At 40.5% G+C, this 21,682-nt stretch overlaps 1 protein-coding gene across 1 annotated transcript; it reads right to left on the bottom strand.

Annotated features, from left to right (window-relative positions):
* Window positions 1–2,815: 2,815 nt before the first annotated feature.
* On the bottom strand, window positions 2,816–21,275 carry tead3a (TEA domain family member 3 a). The gene is made up of 14 exons (XM_053424077.1): window positions 21,019–21,275; window positions 18,193–18,465; window positions 13,610–13,851; window positions 10,048–10,112; window positions 9,793–9,855; window positions 8,016–8,027; window positions 7,519–7,629; window positions 7,372–7,415; window positions 7,194–7,255; window positions 6,981–7,114; window positions 6,728–6,898; window positions 6,199–6,339; window positions 5,945–6,097; window positions 2,816–5,536 (listed from the first exon to the last, which is right to left on the bottom strand). The coding sequence occupies exons 1-14, from the start codon at window positions 21,273–21,275 to the stop codon at window positions 5,423–5,425; spliced, it is 1,842 nt and encodes a 613-aa protein (XP_053280052.1). The 3' UTR covers window positions 2,816–5,422.
* Window positions 21,276–21,682: the final 407 nt, after the last annotated feature.

The following is a 21,682-nucleotide window of genomic DNA, read 5'->3' as shown; positions in this document are numbered from 1 at the left end:
GGTGAGTATCACACCCTGCCTCATGACTGTGTGTGCGTGTGTTTTTGTGTGTCAGTGTTCACCACATGTTGTTTTGGCTAAATGACCTTGACAGGCAGATAACACTTTGATGAATATCTTCACACAAAAGAGCCAAAATTGTGTGTGTGTGTGTGTGTGTGTGTGTGGGTGGGTGGGTGTGTGCGTGTGCATGTGTGTGTTTCAATGGGAATAATTAAAGCCTAATGCTTTTCAACAGTTCCTGCATTTTGAAGTGTGAACACCAACATGATCGTGTGGACATGCGGTCATTCGTGTTTGGAAGACATTGTTGTCACTTTGCAACAAATATAATATTAACAGGGTTCCTACGGTCATGAAAAACCTGGAAAAGTCATGGAATTGTTAAATGTTTATTTCCAGGCCTGGAAAAGTGCTTGAAAAAGTCATGGACATTTTTTATATTCGTATATTGGTCAAAATGTGTATGAACCCTATGATAAGTGTCTACTAGTGTCCCACGTATTGTACATCCCTAACCACAAGTGTGGGACAATTCAGGGCATTTTGCCTCAATGATAAGTGCCTAAAGGGTTCGGCTCATTCTGATTGGTCGAGACATTTCTAGTCATTTTGCTACTAGAAGTGTCTAGAAGTGTCCCAAGAATTGCACTTCCTTAACCACTAGTGTGGGACATTTCTAGACATTTTGCTTTAATGTAAAGTGCCTACAAGTGTGCCACGTATTGTACTTCCCTAACACCAAGAGTGGGACATTTCTAGGCATTTTGCCTCAATGATAAGTGCCTAGAAGTGTCCAGCTCATTCTGATTGGTCGGGACATTTCTAGGCATTTTTGCTATAATGTAAAGTGCCTACAAGTGTCCCACGTATTGTACATCCCTAACCAATTTGGGGAAATCAAACTATTGTCTCATTCATTTGTGTAATTTAAGGTATACTGTATGCTTTGAAGTTCACCCCACACAAAAAAACAACAAAGACAATAAGAACACAATCATTTTTTGGACTATATCATTCGATTTCAGTAGTTCTAGTCTAAGTATAGTATTGTTTATGGGTTAAAATTATAGTGCTCCCACCTTATTTTTATATTTTTTTGCCACTACCGCCCTGTGTGTGTCTGTAAGTCAATGCTCAGTAAACCTACTATTATGGTGTGTTTCTTTGAAGGCAGCCATCACACTATATTATAAACAATATAGTGTATTTCTGAAGGGTTAAACATGGTGAGCTTCAGAGCCCGACACACATTCTAAAACTTATTTTACAGAATAGATATACATTTAAGTTGACATTTTATGAGAAAAAAAAACTTTAATTCAAGTTCTATATACGTTTGCGTTAGTTTTAAGTCATTTACAAAAAGTTTGCGGTTTTATTATAAAATACTAAGCCTCAATTGCATTCTTTGTAATAAGTGGTTAATAATGAGACAATTCTAAAAAAAGTTATATACAATGACTGTTGAGACCAGAAGGCCGAAAGCAATGGGTTCTCAGGGATCAATACTGACACAAGAAATAAAACATTTCCGATAATATTCCGAATTTTTCTTTTTTTGAAATGTGTCGTTATCTAGACTGACTGGATAACAGAAGCTTTGCTGCTGACACACGTCCACCTTTGCCCCACAGCAGCAGCACATTCTATAGGTCATTATCGCTTGAACGTCACTTTCCCCTGCATTATAACAACACTCCTAGCTGAGTGGTGATAGCACTGCTTTCACCGACATGACACCTTATACTAACATGCACTTTGGTTTGCCTCTCCTTTATCAAAGACATCCAACTTTCTCAATGTTGAATATCACAAGGAAGTTACAGAACACACGTGTTGTGTAACCATATCAAGGGTGTGTATGTTAAGAATGAGAGGAAGAGATGGTATCAAAATGAGTGGACACTGATTGGTTGGCGGCATAATGAAGAAAGTAAAGCCTGGACATATTTCTAAATAAACTTTGAGCTGATCATATTAACTGCTCTAGTACTGTGGGAAAAATGAGGCGACAGCGCCATCCAGCAGGAATAAATGGAAACTGCAATCTCTGAGGCGAAGATTTAACCTGAGATCAGATGAAGAAATTTGGATTTGGGATGGAGATATTTATGATACGGGTGCAAAAACTTAATTGTGCAGGTCCAAATATGACAACCGTAGCTTGAGATACTTTTCCTAATTCAAGAAAATGTCTCCCTAAATATGAATAGCAAGTCTTTAATCTAGAAAAGTCACGAATTAGGGGAAAACAGATTAAATAAAAAAAAACAAGATCAGGAATGTTGTTTAGCATTTGTGTCAAATTTCATTCCCCGAAAACTCAATATTGATTCACATTAGATGCTTCTCTAAACAGTATTGATGTGGCCCATCCAGCCCCAGGTGGAATTTCACTAGGCAAATGGGTTGATGGTTCAAATCTAGAGGCTTTTTATCATCTGACTTTGAAAGTATTATACACAAACTACTGGAGGGATAAGCACAAACTAGAAGAGGATGGAAGGTTGGTCGGAACAAACCTATTAGATCTATGAACAATGGAGAAAAAAAGCCCTACTTCTCAAGTAATGTGCATGGATATTGATTTAAAAAAAATATCTGGCCAATTTAATGGACTGAAATTTATGAGTATGAAATTTGATGTAAATAAGATCTGGACCTAGTGAATTTAAATGCGTTTTCTACAAGGGGGCCATTGCACGTTGGCAGGTATGCACTCTATTGAGTCTAACTCTACTTATTAGTGTAGTGAGTTGCTCTCTCAAGCAGCTGTTGTAATGCTTCTATCCAGACTCTAGAGGATGCACAATTCTGCAAACACCATGTGATTTTATTGGTACAGCATAAAGGCACAGATTTCATTCACTGAGCAGACTTGACCAAAGGAGTGATGAGGCACGGCCAACCAAAATACACAGACAGGAAAGAAACACAACTCATAAAACAGAAAAACACGTTTGGCCGACCACACAGTGAATGTTGGATGATCTTGCTTAAAACTGAATCTTAGTTTCATGGTACAGAGTCAAATCATACATGGTTAAACATGATCCTGTCAGGAGGGGGCGTGAAAGTGTCAAATAAGATTCACAACATAATACAAGATAAAAATTGCTGGTAGTCGTGTACCAAAAAAAACGAAAAAATATTACATAGAACAAAAAAGTGTCAGCTGGATAGTTTGTTAGTGTTAACAGGCAAAAAAACCCAGTGCACCGTAGATAACCTTAGTGTGTTCCAGACATCATTTTGCATACATCAAAAAAAGAGGAAAAAAAACTGAAACACCCATCTTGATGTTAAGTTTAACACTTCTAGCTGTGCTGGTAAAAAAACAAACAACGGCAGTTCATCTTTACAAAAACAAGTCTATTTACCGTGTTTTGGCTTATAAAACAGTACCATTACAAATGTAGTGTACACATCCTATACATCAGTGCTCCTCTGGTTAAGGCTTTATATGAAACCAAAGCACATTCTCATCCCAACTCACGTGGAGGTAGAAATACTGCAGCGAGCCCACACAGTCGGAGCAACCACTGTGTCGTGTCCGTGAACAGTAAGGGTCGATTCTGTCATTCAAAGTGCAGCTGACACCAAAGTGTTAACTGAATCTGAAACGGTTTGTGAACTTTTCCAAAAAGACAAGTGAGTCGAACTTTAAAAACACCCCCTTAACATTTGATCACAATCTTGCCCTCCACACCGAGTACCACTGGAAACCTTTTAAAACGCCCTCTTCACGCTCCGACACTGTGTTTTAATATAAATACGACTCGTGTAGTGCATTATATTCTAAGAGGCACACTCTTACTTTGCGTCATGTGACCCGTTGATTATACAAACTGAAGATCACGACTCCACTATAAGCAGTGATAGAAGACGCACCGTTATAGGCTCGATCATTTCCTACTGTACAGAGACGATATGAACAGTAGAAGAAAGTCACTGTGGCATAGTTTACATTAACACTGGCTACATGATTTGCACAACCTATATTCAAACTGGTCTCACATCTGTCACACCCATGACGTAAATGCATGTGCATGAAAAATGTCACAGGTACATACTGATTGTATACGATTTCAGGATATCCCATATTAAACTTGATTTTATATAGTTTGCTGGTTTCTTTCTGCGCCTCCATCAAGGAGGTTATGTTGTCACCCCTGTCCGTCAGCAGGATTAGGCAACAAACTACTAAACTGACTTCCATGAAAATTGGCTGGAGATGGTTTTTTAGTTATTCTTTTCATAGCGATCCGAGGGAATAATGAATGGATCTTGATGAAATAAAATCGGACACATTTAGAGAACTGATATCTATGCGGCTTGATTGAATTTAAGAGGATTAATGAGCTTTAGCAGCATTCTACTGAGTGTCATTCTAGTGTTTGAAGGTGTGTGTTTATTTGTTAGCAGGATTCCATTAAAAGCCTTGAACCAATTTGCACAGATCTTGGTGGAGGGATGGAGGACAGGCCACGAAATCAGTACATTCTGGTGCAGATGACCAGACTACGTCATATTTAGACATAGGACTATTTGACCGTGGTGGCGGTATACACTCTACGGAGTGCCATATTAGTTTCTGTTTTTAGTGACTTAAATTTGCCATTAAAACTGATATTTTGAACCTGACGTTGCACAGAGGTTTCTGTGATTAAATAATTACACTGGATAACAATAAAATGCTTCATGATAAAGAAAACATTTTGTTTTGAAATCCACAAATAATCAATTGATTGAAAGGTCCCATATGTTATACTTACGCAATACTTTTAGTTATGATTTCCATAAGAAGATATATCAGAAACCGTCTTAATGTAGTTTAAAATCTCTTCTCCCCCGCTCCCCTCTGGAGCACCAACAACAGCTCGGTGACTCACAGATGGTCTTTGCAGCCTATTGCTAACGCTTGGTAAGACTCACAGGTAAAAATGTAAATGAACCGAACAAGCCGTCTAAACCAGACTAGACAGTCTGGCTGGCTGGCCCAGGTGGGCTGTGCTGGGGGCGAGGCTGAGAGGAGTGGTTTATGTCGTTGTGACATCATAAAGTTACAGGAGTCCTGACGGCTTACTCTAAGGCAGTTTCAGAACACAGGCTGTGCACATTTCTCCATGACCTGAGTGCTTTGATACTTTCACAGTATTTAGACAGCACTCCAACCAGCTTCATAATAAAAACTATCATGAAAATGTCACTTGCTACAATATGGGACCTTTAAGTCATGGGATACTGAAGAGAGATGGAAATACATTTACATTGAACAACAGGTGTGACTACAGTGGGACTGTTGGTCTGTGTTTAGAGTAGAGGAGTGGGGTTTCTGTGTGTTTGAGCTGGAAATAGTGTTTATACTCTATGTAATTAAAAAGTCTGTGGAGAGTCTCTGCATGCACGAGACGTGCTGCTAGTCGTTAACTAGTCTATAAACATGGTACTGCGCTCCATGTTCACTGGTGGACACTTCAAACACAAAGGCGATGCACAGCAGAGTCTCCTGTGTTTCTCTGTTGGACACCACCTAGCAAGAGACAAGAACAGAGGAAGATATGGTGAGAGGGTTAGAATTTAATGATGAATAATATGGGGAAAACAGCTCTCAAGAAATAGAGATGAAGAAAATGACAGAATTAACAGAACTAAGAGGAGGTTTGAACATCTGGAAAGCATACACAGTGAAAACTTTCAGCACAACATTGGGGAAAACCTTTGAAACCTTCGCCAGAAACTTTTCTCGGAACAATTTTGAATATTATCTTTGCTAACCAAGATCGGATAAAGCAATGTTTTCAAATCTCAAATTAACTGAAGATTACATCTATATTACTTGTAGTTAATCATGTGATTTTTAAACGTTAGAACTTTAAAGCATGATTTCTTTATGTTCTACAACTATGCCACACGGTCACACACACCCACCTACACCTACCTGTAGGATGGTGAAGTTCTCCAGTACACTGTTCATCATGTATTTCTCCGGCAGGTGTTTGAGTTTATGGATGAAGTTGATCATGTATTCACACATGGGCGACCGATGGATGCGGAACACGTACTTTCCTCCTTCCAGATGTGCATATTCCGTCTGAATGGGGGGGGGAACCCACGCAACAAGATTAAAAACACATTTTGATACCGTTTGATATAAACTCTGTTTTTTTCCGCATACTGGGCAGATGTTCTTACCTCAACCTTCTCCACCACCTGTTTACCAAAGGAGCAGACCTTTGTCGAGACGCTGATAGTGATGTTATCTGTTCCGCTGTACTGACTGCTCACACCATAGAAAGCACTGGAACCCTCCTCAACGTCACTGCTCAGATCCGCCTGGAAAAATCAGGAAAAGGATGGAAAGAAAGTGAGTGTGTAAAGAGCAGAGGAAAGTCAGAAAGTCACCACCAAAGTCTAGTACTCTTATTTCAAGACATCCATTTATGAGTGTATTCCTTCTCTAGGAGACATCAACTTGAAATATCAAAACAATCAATAAATTATTCTTATAGGTTATTTCTGGTGATTGCTGTCGCCTATGTGTATTAGTGTAAAATCGAATGCAAAACTAGCAAGTTATTGTCCAACTTGCACCATTCCCCAATTCCCCAATGATTCCCTGCCTTGTAAAAATTTGACTGAATTCCTTGTCTCAGACTTCTGGATTTTTTACACAATTCTTGTCATCTCTAAAGGTAGTTTTAATCTAGTTTTATGTACTGACCCAGAACTTGACGAGGAAGAAGGCATTGTGCGGCCCTTTTTCAAACAGCTCCTTTAGGCCGCCCTTCTTCTCAGAGAACTTGTCATAAATCTGCCTCACGTCTATGGACTCCAAAACAGGGTCGTTGTAGCTCGGGTTCGATGGGCCAATGTGCACGAAAAGGTGTTTATACTGTTGAAAGAGAGAGAGGTGAGAGGTCAGAGGAACGTTTGTTGTTGTTGGCTTTACATTAAAAACGCTGGGATGTCCTTACCGCCTCTCTGTCTCTCTGCGTCTCCATAAAAGCAGAGAACTCCAGTAGCCGTAGTTTTGCAGAGGCGATGGTTCTGTCTTGCCATACAGGCGCCGCTATAGCTGCAGGGCGATGGGGCGGTAGGGGCTCATAACCTTGAACCAAGAAAAAAACGATTAACACGCCGATAATCACGATGATTAATCAAATCAGTCCGTTCAAGTCCACACTTACTGATTGGAGCTGGGACAGGGGCTGGTATTGTAGTGTATGGTGGCTGTGCAAAGGGCTTAATGCTGTTAAAGAAGTAAAAACCAGATGAGTGGGGAATCAAAAATGTGTAACCCAATTATTAATTGCACTTTCTCTAATTTAAACAAACAAAAGCAACTCATCTGACAGTCATACTTACTCCTGAGAATGTCCAGGCTGTCCTGGCATAGGGCCGGGCCAAAACTACACAAAGGAAAGAAGGGAAACGGGGCAGATAGGATTACTCAGACTTTCACCAAGAAGGTAAAAAAGAACAGATGTGTGTGGGTCTGTGTGTGTGTCTCACTCTGACTGGTGGAGGAAAGGGAGTCTGGGGTTTCATTACACTCGCAGACACAATCTGAGCTGATGAGAGGTTGGCTACTGTCTGCAGAGCCTTGTCTTTGGAAACCTGGTCCTGAACAAGAAAACAACAGTGACACACGATGAAAAACGCTCCTTCTATCGAAATGCTGGTCATTACAGAGTGAGTGAAACTGAAAGGCCACCTTAGACAACAAGCCAGCCAACTTATTTTAACATGATGCAGTAATGAGGGGAGACAGGACAGAGTGCAAAGCAGAGACAGGGGGGATGCCAAAGCAGGAGGGGCACCACGCTAGCAGGCTAGAAGAGCTAACTGGAGCCATCACCAGTATTCAACTAAAGCCACTAAAAACAAGAGTAATGAGGTTTTTTGAGCCTGGCAGAAGAACTGCACTGTGTAGACAAGCGGTAATGTAATGCCAACCACGAAGCACAAAGCCTGAAGGAGAAAACTGGAATTATATGGCCAAAACTTACCAAGTTCATGGCCTACAGCAAAAAAGACACGATATCAATTAACTTCAGTACATTCAGTATGAAAGCAGGTCACAGAATCACTGTTAGGGCAATGAGGGAAAACACCTTGCTAACTTCATACAAATCTATATAACAAACCTAACTCAACCCACATTCTAAGCTTTAAGCTAACATTCATCTTACATTGACAGTACATGCTAAGTCCTACTAACCTCAGCTGATAATTACACCAGGAAATAGACTGACCTAAACGTGAATTAAAGTGCAGCAAATTAAATCACAAAGAGGGGGATGGTACAACCACAGGAAAAAGGGCTATGACAGGAAAGGCAAAAAGAACTGAGGGAAAAGGTGAGGAGGGAGAACGTAGAGATCAGAAATGTATCGAAGGAGAAATTCTGCAAGTCTCAACGCATGCTAGGGGCGCAGTAAAACCTCCCTTGTGTATGCAGGTCTCCATGTGTCTTACTAGATGCCATGTACATGCTAAGAACAACCATGCCAGCTAAGCTATTGATCTCATGCAACTATCTGTCAAAGGTCAATCCTTTCTAACACTGTACTCAACCTCATTGCCATGCAAAAAATAAAATAAGACTCACTTTTTTCCTCAGCAACAACAAACAACTGTCTAATGTGAATGTAAAGCAGTGAATGAGACCTTTAAAGCATAAAAGCAACTGAATAAAATATCTGACGAAATGAGTTTGCAGAGCCTGAGCTGGCCACACCATGTTCCCACGGCCATTAAATAGAACCATCCTAATGATATTATCAAGTACCAAACTCTTCATGAGTTGAATTTCTTCTCTTCTCCATCAAGGTGTTCAAGCTGCTCTGCCATGAGGCGTTATCACACCTGAAAGTCCCAAAGTCTGATCCAAAGCTCATGACTTTGTGACATTGATTACTTTTGATCTGGTTAGTTTTGGTTTCATGTTTCAATTTAGGGACCGCACTCAAGAGAGCACCTCTTGGTCGGACTAGATTTTGGTCCGTCGTTCTGGACCGTGGTATTTTATCTTTAACACCTAAAATCTGCTCATTCCTGTCTCTGGAATTTATAATATTTATCTATTTAATTTAGTTTCTTTCTTGTTTCTATTTCTTTATAATTATACTACACCAAAGCAAATTCCTTGTATGTTTAAACTTACTTAGCAAAAAACAATACTGATTCTAATTCTGATTCTGTTATTTTTGTGTTTATTGTAGTCCAGAGTTCATGAAATGTCGAAGTAAGTTAAATAAGATTCAATGAGGTTTAAAAGGATTGAAATAACTGAATTCAATAATCTATTCGAGTTAAAAAATATTAAAGAACATGTCATCATAACCTGTATAGTCATGTTGATTTGTACATATATTCATTAAAATATATAGTAATTACTGTCCTTTTGCCAGAGCTGCCCTAATAGTAAAAATGTCTATTCTGACCAGTTACATTTCTTGTTTCTCCACGTTATCCCTGCACCTGTCATATCGTTAACTCAACTTTCACAGAGCTTCCAAGGTATGTATTGTAACACCCTGACAGAGAAGTATAACCCTACTGTTTCATTGGAATAAGGTGGATGTGGGCCACATGCAGAGCAAAGCAGAGTCAGTGAGCATGTGTACCTTCAGATTAGACTGAATCTCACGAGACTTTCTCTTGGCCAAAACTTGCAGGTGACTAGAGACCTGAAGAAAGACAGGATGAAGGAAAAAGGGGAAAAGGAAAAGAGGAGTGGATGTGACTACAGAGGGAAGGGAGAACTGATTCAGCGGCACCCACCTTGATGCTCGCCTGGTATTCTCGTACCCTCTTGCGTGCCAGAACCTGAATGTGACTAGACACCTAAAGTGAGCCCCATAAAAACACACACATTCACAGGGTGATTTTTGCAATTTTTAAACAATCATGGTCTATAAATAAGCATTTTAATAAGATTATCTATAATCAAATAAAACAACATATGTGACGGTATGCTGCAACTAGCAAATCTTATTATATGAGAATACTGATATATTCAATAACATCTGTGCAAACCTGTTTGCGTGTGCGTGTCTTCCCTGTTCGTAGCTTAATATAACGAGCTATCAGCTCATTTCGACCTAGAGTGGAGAGAAAAAAGATGAAATCAGACTGGAGCGTTTAAATACACATAGTTTAGCTAAACACAAAACAAATGTGCTTTGCTATGATGACTGGGAGTAAGAAAAGCTGGAGCTGGTACAAGCTGTTATATTTGGTCATTCCGTGTCGAATCATCACACTTTGTTTTGCACTGTAACAGATTTTAATCAAATTTTGGCACGATGATTTGATCATATGAGAAACACACGGAACTAACATGTCATGCTTCTCAGGTCCCAACTAAAGGAGATATAGTCTAACAAAGTTTGAACTTGTTAGTGGGACTCTGTCAGTTCACATCTCCTTTAATAGAGGAGACTGAGAAATGGTTCTCATATTACAGCATGCTATCCCCAATGTAACAAATAACATTATGAGTGATTATAACAAGTATTTCCTACTACAACAGAAAATAGATGTTGAAAATCATGATGAGCCATACTGTCGGACCCAGTTTAATGATGCTTGCTGCGGACGTATGACAGTGTTCATTTATCAAATAAATGTCCAAAAGTCCCACCTTAGATTTATTTTCTGTGGCACATTCACCAAACTGACCTGCATGCTTTTAAATACACCACACTCGTACAACTACTGGTGCAACCAAGCTCCTCTAATTGGCAGCAATGACAAGAATGAGCTCCAATTTATTAACATTAATCCAACGTAATCAGTGATTGAACCCAATGTTACAACGCAGTCTCTTATTCAGTCTGTATCTTACAAGGCTAATCTCCTTAGCAATCATTACAAACCTGCTAAGATCACGACTCCAGCATGTTCATTCAGCCTCAGAATCACAGTCACACTGAGGATTGTCAATGCATGTTTAGGTTGGACTGAATTCTCGGTTTATTTGGTATGAGGAAAAGACAGTATTTGCACACACAGAAACACACTGATTTCTGTGGTTGTATGATATTTAGGACAGCCTGTGTTAATTTAATGTAAGCTTTGGTCTTGCCTGCTGGCAGAGCTTCTTAGCAGATGACCAAATAATGGAAACGGAGGGGGAAAGGAGAGAGGAGAGGTTATCATACAGTCAAGAGACGCCCTAAATGTGGTCACTAATAACTGCCAGCTCAGTTCTTTCGTTCTCTGCCCCCCCCGGCCCCAACCCACACCAAACGATTGACTTGTCTCTGATTGTAACTGGTGACCATCCCTCGGGTCACTCTACTGCAGAGGTCAGACAGCCTCGAGTTTAAGGTAAAGGCGATTAAACGATGATTCCACAGCTGCAATCATCTAATCACATCCACACATGTACTGTTATCATCATCTGCATCACCAGCCTTCTTTCTGGGAAGTGGTGTGATGCTGTTGGGACTGAGGTCACATCAGGCTGAGTCACATCAGCTCCATGAAGTTAACAGAACACAGAATTCCATAAGATCTACAAAAAAGGGGCTGACTCAGACACAGCAGCCTGCTCCAATTCCCAAAACAGGACACATGCCGTTTCCTGTAGTCTACCACTACTCCACATACTGCCAACTGCTTTTTCATCAGACCATGCTGCAATCAGTCATTAAATAATTTACACTTTAACATGAGAACACATCAGGGAGGTTGGAGGCCAGAACACATTGTATTACAGGATGTGGTATGTGGATTCCAAAATCCTAGAATGCATCTCCGTTTCTTATCCTCTTCTGCCACATAAATAAAGTGTTTGCCAATTAGTTTTCTTGTTGAAATGACAGATGAAAAATACAGAGTGGGCCAACAAAACTTCATTATTTTCTTCCTTTAGTTATTATTAGGTTATGTTTCCATCTCAGTTTATTAGTTAGCAGGAAACACAAAAGCTACAGGACAGATTAGAGAAACATTTAGTGAAGGGATGAGGGGTGGGTTCATATGAGGTGGGACTCGACTACCAGTGGTGAATGGTGAATACTTAAGTAGTTTTTAGACATGACCAGAGAATTGGGTCTGGACTTTCTCCAGAGTTTTCCTTCACACATAAACAATGTAGCGGGAGGTTCTCCGCTCAGACGTGTACACAACAGCTATAAATCCTCCAGAGGATTCATGGAGAACCTTCTAGCTGTTAGGCAACAGTGCGTTAACCACTGTACCCGGGCTATTCAGAGATTCTCACAATATTGTAAGGAGCTGTTTGTGGGTGTTGTTCAAACATACTGGTTTGAAGATGGGAGACCAGTGGGTGCGTGTATTAGAGTTGTCTCTGTAACCAGTGTGACATGGTGTTCAGGCACACACCAATCTCCTAACTTGCCCACTGGCCGCACTATCTATTTCCTTTTCTATAGACATAAAACCAATTTTGGCGGATTTTTGTGCATTGGTGGTACCATAAGATGATCACCCACTTTCTATTAATACTTCGAGGCTACATTTAGAGACTTTTCCTTAGTGCACCAGCAGAGAAATTTCCACATCGTGTCATACCTAGCGCTGGAATTACGTTCTACGTGTCAGTTTATCTTTACAATGTGTGAAAACGTGTACCAGCACGACTTTTCTTGTTTGCTTTGGGGGAAGTGGGGGTGGTCAACACAGTGGGCCCACATTTCCACAAAAGGAGAAAATGCCGCTATGCTGAAACAAACTTTCCCCTTCTGTCGCATGGGATCACATATCCTGTTCCCCCTCACAACAGACACACACATACACAAATGCAAAACACAGACTGCTGCAGGCGTGAATGCCAACTCTGTCAAAAAAAATAAAAATGCCGGGAATGTTGGGTTTTAGCCAAGGTCTCCCATAAAGTAGGAAGAAATGTTCAAAATACATCATTGCTCCACTCGCAGCATCCGGCACATATTCTACAAGACACAAACAAAACTCACACTGCATGTGTGCAATAAACCACTATGAACCAGTCAGTAAGTAATTAGTGACCCGTGGGAATGAGCAATCAGTCAACTTCTGCATATGTTAATCCTAACCTGACCTGAAGTGTCAGCCGGCTCTGTCCTTTGACCTCTGCCCCTGCTGGCTGCACTTTAACCTCAAAGCTAAATAGCCCTCTCCCCAAATTCCTGCAAGCACATCACCTGGGTAAAAATAAGAAGCCTTTACAAGAAGAATCAATGACCCACTGGCTTCCAAAGTGCACACGGCCGAGTCAGTCTCAGCTGCCAATCATGACGTTTCACCCTGTTTTCATAGCATCACATAACCAATCCAGTCCATGGTGTAAACTCTTTTTTTATACCATAGTAAATGCCTTTACACGCTGTAGATGACCACACAAAGCTAGATTCCGAAGAAAACTGCTGAAATGGTGTATGTTTCCTGAGAATCAAAAGTCTGAGGCCATGTCCATATAGTCATGTAAAATCAAAGGGATCTAGGCATCAATTTATTAAACAGAAGAACCTGCAATACAAAAGTTTATGTCTGCAAACTGAGCAGTGAATCATTTGGGATATTCTGCTCCTGATAGTTAATAGGATGAAAACCTGTCATTTTAGGATGAAAAATGTGTTGTAGTCCTCACCATACATCTTCCCCTCGTCTGACAGTATGATCTTCCTCCTGCCACAGGGAGGGTAGATGGCCAGAGCTTCCTGAAAGCTCTGCTCGATGTCTGGACTCCATACTCCCTCAGGGTCGCCGTCCAATGCACGGTCTGCCCCATCAGCCAGTCCCTCTCCATCGGCACCCTCCTCCTGCGCCCCGTCAGGGCTGCCACGGCAACTCCACTCCGACGCAATGATGACGGCTCCGGCCACAACACACCTTGAACAAATGGTAAAATAAATTACTAATAATGTGATGCTGTAGAACATTTGAAGGGTTTCAAAACAGGTTTTCATCCACATTATAAAAACATTACACCAAATTATCAACCATAATGTAAGCTTAGACAGCAACATTTGTTTTGATATCTGATGAAGCTTCACATGTGCTATAATAAATTAAGTTTGACAAGTGTTATAATAAATCATCGTGTTTGGTGAAATGTACTTTCCAAATGCTGTCCACTAGTACACAGCCCCAACAATCTATATCGATTGTTTCTTAAATTAATTACGAAGGGAAAAAACATGAAAGTGCAGAATTCCATTCCTGAAAAACCCTTTCTGTTGTCATCCATATGAAAATGATTGTCGGTATTAAACTGAAACTCTTAACCGACTGGACATCTTGTGAAATATATTATTTTGCAATGTGAGAGGTGGAGAAATGGGCTCAGAGCAGAACCGGGCAACCAAACAGCGCTGTATGCTGTCTCAGCACCACAGAACCACACATGGGATGAAGTTTTAAAATGTGGTTTGATTTAGAACTAGAAGCAAATCATGGCAACGTATAAGGGCCTGGAGACTAGGGGCTTTCCAAGTACAAGTGAGAACTGGCTTTGTTACTGACTGGGGCCACTGAGGTGAGGCAATGTGACAAAGTATCCCGCAGAGTTTTATAAACGAGGCCCAATGACTCCCAATGGGAGTTCAAGACACTCGAGAGTGGCTTTGAATGTCACATAGACTGACTGATGGACAGGACCAGGGTTGCCTTTACGGCTGCTGAGAATGGTGAAAGATTTCTTGCAGTCGCAATGTCTCCGCACTTCACCAAGACGAGATCAGCTTCGTCTCAAGTTGTTTACAGCTTCCATGGGTACAGGGTGTATTAATAGCCCTGGCATCTGGGGTTAAAGTACCGCCAAACAAAATGGCAAAACATTAAAAGCATGTCAGTTTCTGAAGTCACTGGCCAAGGTCAATGAAAGCACTGACAGTTGGTATGAAGATACAGCAACAAGATGGAATAAAATAGATGACAAACTGATTAGCTGTAATGGCGAGATTATTTAATAGCTTTTACGAGCTAATTGGCGGAGAGAAACTTGCTCAAATGATAATATTCAAAGCCATATGATTTTCCCAGAAGCTTGCAATCTTGCCTGCCGGGGCCACATGAGGAAATTACACATTCTTTTGTTATTGTTGAAGATGCTCCAAGTCTCCTCAAACACACGCACACATATACAACACGAGTGCCGCCCGGTGTGTAATGTTTTCCAGAGTGTGGCTAACATGGTCCCTGCCACAGGAGAACCGCAGAAGATCAGCGTGGTTGCTGCGCTTCCCTGCTGTGGTGGGCTTATGGACCCACACGGCAACAGGGCCTTCCCAGTTTCAATCACTGCTGACGGGACTGTGCTGTTGCCATAGAGATCAGACAGTCCCTGGTGAGATGGTTAGGAGAGGGCGAAGCCTGAAAGAACATTTGGACGTTTCGGGGGGTCATGAAAGTTTTACAGAGTGAGAACTCTTGTTCTGACTGGATCTGATTAACCTTCATGTTCTGTCAGGGTGAAAGGTCATAGACACCCCAGGGTCCTCTTAACAGCTCAAAAACAACATTAACACTTCTCTAACCTCGCGGATACTTTGTAGTGATGACTAATTCGATGATTAATACGTAAATGGAGGTTTTAGAACACTTCAAGTATTCTAAGAGCGGATATTCAATACTCTGAACCCTTCAGGCTTTGAAACATATTTCTAAGGAACTGAATACTCTACTTTGAATGAACCTTGAATCTCATGTCTAGACAATTGGTGCAATAGTTTGTAGATAAATTGATGAGTGAGTCAATGGAGAATGAGACAGGAACTTTATGTTTATATAACATATTTTCATAATCAAATAATAAGATTAGTCATCCTTTTTTTTTTTTTCACGGTGGCTACTAACAAAAGGAGTAGGAGCCACCGTGATCTGTGAGATGAAGAGCTACACACCTCCAACATCTTTCACTGTGCCCTACTGTCCGTACATTCAGGCCATGTGCAGCATAAAGGCACTTGCTAACAGGGTGATGGGGAAGTTGCCCAAACTTCAAACAATAAAGGTTGTTTATCAGCCCCAAGAATTTGGTGAGTTGTATTAAACCTCAATTGCTGTTATAACCAGTAACTACATGTGTCACCAAATCAACCAGGACAGACATTTTTGGGACTGTTACCAAAACATGTTGCTTGTTCTTTCTAAACTATAAGAATTTGATGCTTTTCACAACATGATGAGTTGAATTAAGACTGTTGTCCAGACAGTAGACTTATGAATTATTTATGAAAGCCACCTTCATCTAAGGGAAACTGTTACTGTTATCTACATTCAATACACAAAAAAAAATGTATAACGTGTCTGTATGTTAATCGATGATAAAAATAATAATTAGTCAATATACTGTTGGTATACACTGCTTGTATAGTGCGGTTAATAGGCCTAAACTTTTGGGGCATTTCTTTATGTTGTTTATTTCTTTAACTGTGGTTGGATTTTTAACTTGTTCAGAAAAAAACACACATGTCCTTGTCTGATGTGACGATAATGCTTTCAATTAATTTCTGCATTTTGTCACCGTACTCAAATATAAAAGTTCAGTTATTGGCAAATCAAAGCTTTATCTTTTCAGTTCTTTTATAAACTGTATTTATAAAAGGGAAAAGTTGGATGATTATACAATAATTTCTACACATCTGTGGGACCCTACAACAAGGAATAAAATCCAATGTCAACACAGCGCACAAGTTAACTTTGATTAAATCACTGCGAACACTGATCCAGCTGAAATACATTATTGACAGTAAATAGTGTACGACTGTGCACTCAATGGCCACTTCATGAGGCGCAAGTGTAAAAATGTAATGCAACCCAATAGAACAGCTGAACCTCAAATTCCATCCTCTTTACAAAGATACTAAACTTCTTTTGGGATCGACACTGGTATTTATATAACTACTTGTTTACGACAAAGGTTGTAGTTTGAATTGATGTTGACATGGACTACATCACATTCGCAGATCTGTTGAAGGTTTTTCCAAACCTCACTTACAAACACTTTATAATAGTACAGCACATGTAACTTCACCCGACTATGACCTCAATAATAAACTTTAAGGAAGTTTTAACCGAGCCTGAACACTATCATCTTCTCTGGTGTGTATATTATATAGGTTTGCCAAGTTAAGTGTCTCAGAAATGTGTGCATGGAGACTATGATTTAGGAAACCATGCAACAACCTTTTAGCTGTTTTTATGTACCAGACTGGTGATGATGCAGAGCTACAACAAAATTCACTGAACTCAGATGTAGCTCTGCCATCTCCAACAAAGATAGATCCCAGTGGCCAAAAGGTCAGGCGGTCCTGTGCAGAGAGGAGCCAGTGGAGCACTGAACTAAATAAAGCTATGAGCTCAGCAAACACTGACAAGACACATGCACATTACACAGGCTGCCATCTGCTGCAATGGGAAATAGCAGTGACGTGATGATAAACTCGGCTTAACTTCCTCGCAGCACTTTATAAGATTTCCCCCCTGCAGCTGAATAGCACTGCTGCTGCGGAGCTGAAGTTACCAAGCTCCAACTTTAACTCAATCATCTGGTCTTCACCATCTCGGTACTGGTGGTGAACAAAGGTGCTATTGTGATGGTTCATCGTTTGACTTCTGCTGAAAAACCAGTCTCACATGTTGGTGAAACTTTCACAACAACAAGAAATGAATCCCAGCTGCGGCCAGCACGTAGAGGTGGAGGGAGGTGGGGGTGGGGGGGGCATGAAATCACATTCAGCGGCTGCTGGGAGACGTTTAGCTGAACTGTGAGTTGGCAAGAAAAAAGCCTTTGAATTAAAGGCAAAACCGCGAAAAACTTTCTTATACCGAAGTGGAATAGTAGTGAAAAACACCAGACAAAGATTTAACAGTGTTTATAAGGGGTTTACGTCTCTTTCCTTCTGTGGAAGTTTCGGACGAGCCAGTGCTAACACACTCGAGCTGACATGCTAGTTAGTTAGCTTGCGGGCTAATACTACCCCCCGAAAAAAACAAGCTCCAAACTAAGTCCGACACTCGACAAGAAAGTCAGCCCGACGACAGCACCGGGGAGCGGGTTCGTTGGAGCGGGGGAGTCCCGGCTCGACACACGAGGCTCGGAATCATCGAAGCGGCGGCGGGGAAATGCGAAATATGTGAAAAATCCCAAAACTTCAGGCGCACACGGAGCAGCAGCTGCAGCGTGAAAGTTGGTGCACACAACAAAGAAGTAGCCGAGAGCGCACTCACCTCACAACGGCTCCCCTGCCCCGCTCCTCCGGACACACAGCGACCTCCTCGGCGGGTCGTTCCCACCGCAGAAGCCTCCGCGATTCACCGGCGACAACAAAAGATGATCGTGTTTGTGACAGGGGGGAGAAAAAACGGCGGAATGCCAAGTATGAGTTTTCGTGTGGAATTAACGCGCGGAGGAAAACGCACAGAGGCGTGGCGTCGAGAGCGAGCACACGCAAAAGTTTTGTGGATCCCAACCACGCAAACTCCTCCCATGACATCAGACTCCTGTGGGAGAGGAGCGGTGGGGAGATCCGGCTTATTCTTATTATACAGTCAACAAGTACAAGATTTCTACTTATATATACCAAAATAAAATAAAACATATAAGAGAGAAGGGGGATGAATTTCATCTTATCATACAGTCAAAATAACAAGTAAAAGATTCGTACTCAAATATATTAAACAAAAAAATATATACGAGAGCGCCACAAGAGGCCAGAGGAGCGATATTCGTCTTATTCTTGTTATAAGGTAAATCAACAGGTAAAATGTTTATACAAAGATAATAAATATATAAGAGAGGGCCACAAGAGAGGGGAAAAGAGGTGAGGATGTTCATTTTATTGTTTTCATTTAGAGGGGGAAAAAGTTAAAGTTGGCCTCATTGATTTCATTAAAGGAGTTCTCGATTCTTGTTTCATGTACGGCTGGCTTCTCCTGCAGTGATTGTAACTGTAAGTTGGGTTAAGCTTAACCATAGTATTTTATAGTATTTATTGAATCGTCAGGGTTGATTGTTTGTGACCTTTTACTTTGTATTGCTGTATGTATATATGCATATCTATTATATTCTTATCTATTTATTTCTCAATGTTTTACTCTTTATTGTACCCTCGGCACCATTGTAAATGAGGGTCTTATTCCTCAATGTGTTTTCCGAGGCTTAAATAAATAATCAATCAATCAAAGTTAAATATAGCACTATATACTAAAATATATATATATACTTAAGTTAAACAGAAACAAAATCATATAGGAGATGGGCAGAGGAAAGGTGGTGAAATCATACAAATATACAGCATAGTTGAGATACGGAACTAGACAAGAATTCAAAGAAATTGAAATTATATTTCTATCCTTATATTTCATGATTAAGTGTATAGTGTTAGGGAGCAGAAACAGGTAACAAATGCCATGGAGTTTTTCAAAATGTATCTTAATTTCCCAAGTTTTTGGCACATTATACATTTGCCTTATAATACAAATTATTTCACCACGTTTTTCATGTAAACGTATAAATATTTAGTGTCCTGGAAACAGAAATAGCACTAAAACAGGGAAAGTTCCCATGTAGTGTAGGAGGAGACTGTGTTCCTTACTGGATAGTGGTCCAGTCCTACATAATTATCTGTCATTGGTATTTACTTATGATTGATTTTTAATCTGCTAATGCTTTTTAAATTAAAATTGGACAATTTAATTTAAGTTATATATTAATAAGAACATCTTTTGGGTTAAACTTAACGATCCAAACTAAATGCCGAACCCTAATCCCTATACCCGAAACTAAACCGAATTCTTCCCCTTCCCCCGAAACCAAGTCGTAACCCTCAAACAGCCCATTGAAAGTGGGTCAGTAAGCCAAAACTCTGTAGGTTGTAGACTCAAAATGTTCCTCGCAAAGATATCTGTACAAATATACACACTCACATATCAAGAAACTTTCTCTCTAGTCTTTAGGGTTATTTTTGCTACTGCATGAAGATCCTATGTGATTTCTTAGACTGTGTTTTCATAGTCACATTCTTTACATTCCATTGTTTTGAGCTGATTTGATCGACTAGTTTATGCCTCTACTTTCTGTGATGAAGGCCCTACTACTGCTTTTATACATCACACAACATTCTGAAACTTTACAATTGATAGGGAGAGACTAGAGAAGAAGGGGTAATCAAATACAACTCAGACACCCACATATGCTAAATGACATGTAATGTAATGTAATGTAATATGCTTTGGTCAGCGCTGATTGATAATTTACTGCACCTACTTTCCCATATGGACAGTGTGAGGGTATTCTGCTTGTGTAACCCACATGCAGAAGGTAATCGGTCATTAAAGTATATGAAATGGTCTCTTGACAAAAGGTCACCTGACAGACATAGAGACTTAAATTCTGTTATTCTCAAAATGCCCCTCAGCTGCTGAGAATAAGCTCCTGTTTAGTGGTACAGATTAAAGGCTTATACCTGAACTTCAATTCTGCAACACACACTTACCCTTGTTTTCAACAGTTATAGTCAGATTTTTTAGGTTTGATGCAGAACTCTCAACATTACAGAGATAGATATATTGATCCCGAGGAAAATGTAGGCATCCAGTAACTCACAAAGCAGTCAAACACAAGGACTACATAGGAATAATGACAAATCAAAAATAAATTCACTTAATCTGTAGTGAGATGAACGTCTACAGCCACCAGAACTACTACAAAGCTATAACCGTAAAGAAGTATGTGCTCCAGGAGATATTGACAAGTATAAAGACTATGGAAAAAAGAAGTTGACAGAAGTAAAGTAAGGTTAAACAAGTAACCGAGCCAAGTACTGATACCAAATAAATAACTGAAACAATACAAAGTTGTGCATTAGACATACATAGCCTGTAAATTACTGTACTTCAGATGAAGACATTTAAAGAAAGAAACTTAGAATATAAAACTAGATATGTAAACAAATATAAAGATAAACACTGGCTGTAATGGTGACAGTCTGGCAGCCTAGTAACATGATAAGTTCATTTAATCACTCTCATTAAGCCATGTCTGAGAGGAGTTACAGTCGTATGGCCTTGGGGATAAATGACCTCCTCGCTCTGTCTGTGGAGCAGGACTGAGAAATCAGGCTGCCACTGAATGTGCTCCTCTGCCTGGTCAGTGTACTATGCAGGGGGTGATGAGTGTTGTCCATGATGTCCAGCAGTTTGTTTCGGGTCCTTCTTTCTGCTACTGATATGAGGGAGTACAGCTCCATGCCCACCACAGAGCCAGCTCTCCTCACCAGTCTGTCCAGCCTTGCACCATCTCTCTTCTTCATGCTGCCTCCTCAGCACATATGCAAAAGAGGGCGCTCACAACAACTGACTGGTATAACATCAGCAGGGATTTCCTGCAGATGTTAAAGGGATAGTTCACCAAAAAATGAAAATTCACTTATTATCTTCCACTATGCTGATGAAAGGGCGGGTGAAGTAGATGAATCCACAAAACACTTTTGGAGTTTGAGGAAGAACAGCACTTTAGCTGAATCCAATAGAATTGAAGTAACTGAAGTAAATGCCTCCATACTGCTCCTGTGGTGTCCGCAAGCCCCCACATTCTAATTCGACTTAAATTTGGGTCAGTTACCCCATGTTCATATCCTTCTTCTGGAGCTGCGTTCTCGTTCACACACTACACGAAAGCTCTCGCCCAACGGTACGTGCGTAGAATAAAGTAGCATCG

This window comes from Pleuronectes platessa, chromosome 6 (assembly GCF_947347685.1).
Source record: "Pleuronectes platessa chromosome 6, fPlePla1.1, whole genome shotgun sequence".
Classification (NCBI taxonomy): Eukaryota; Metazoa; Chordata; class Actinopteri; order Pleuronectiformes; family Pleuronectidae; genus Pleuronectes; species Pleuronectes platessa.
This window is presented reverse-complemented; position numbering and strand designations above follow the sequence as displayed.

Excerpts from the sequence above, each read along its gene's own strand:
- tead3a (XM_053424077.1), bottom strand. The coding sequence starts at position 21,275 with ATGAAGAAGAGAGATGGTGCAAGGCTGGACAGACTGGTGAGGAGAGCT. Across the intron at positions 10,113-13,609 it reads AGACGAGGGGAAGATGTATG|GTCGAAATGAGCTGATAGCT; the intron begins GTGAGGACTACA and ends TCTCCACTCTAG. Across the intron at positions 7,416-7,518 it reads CCTTTCCTCCACCAGTCAGA|TTTTGGCCCGGCCCTATGCC; the intron begins GTGAGACACACA and ends TCCTTTGTGTAG.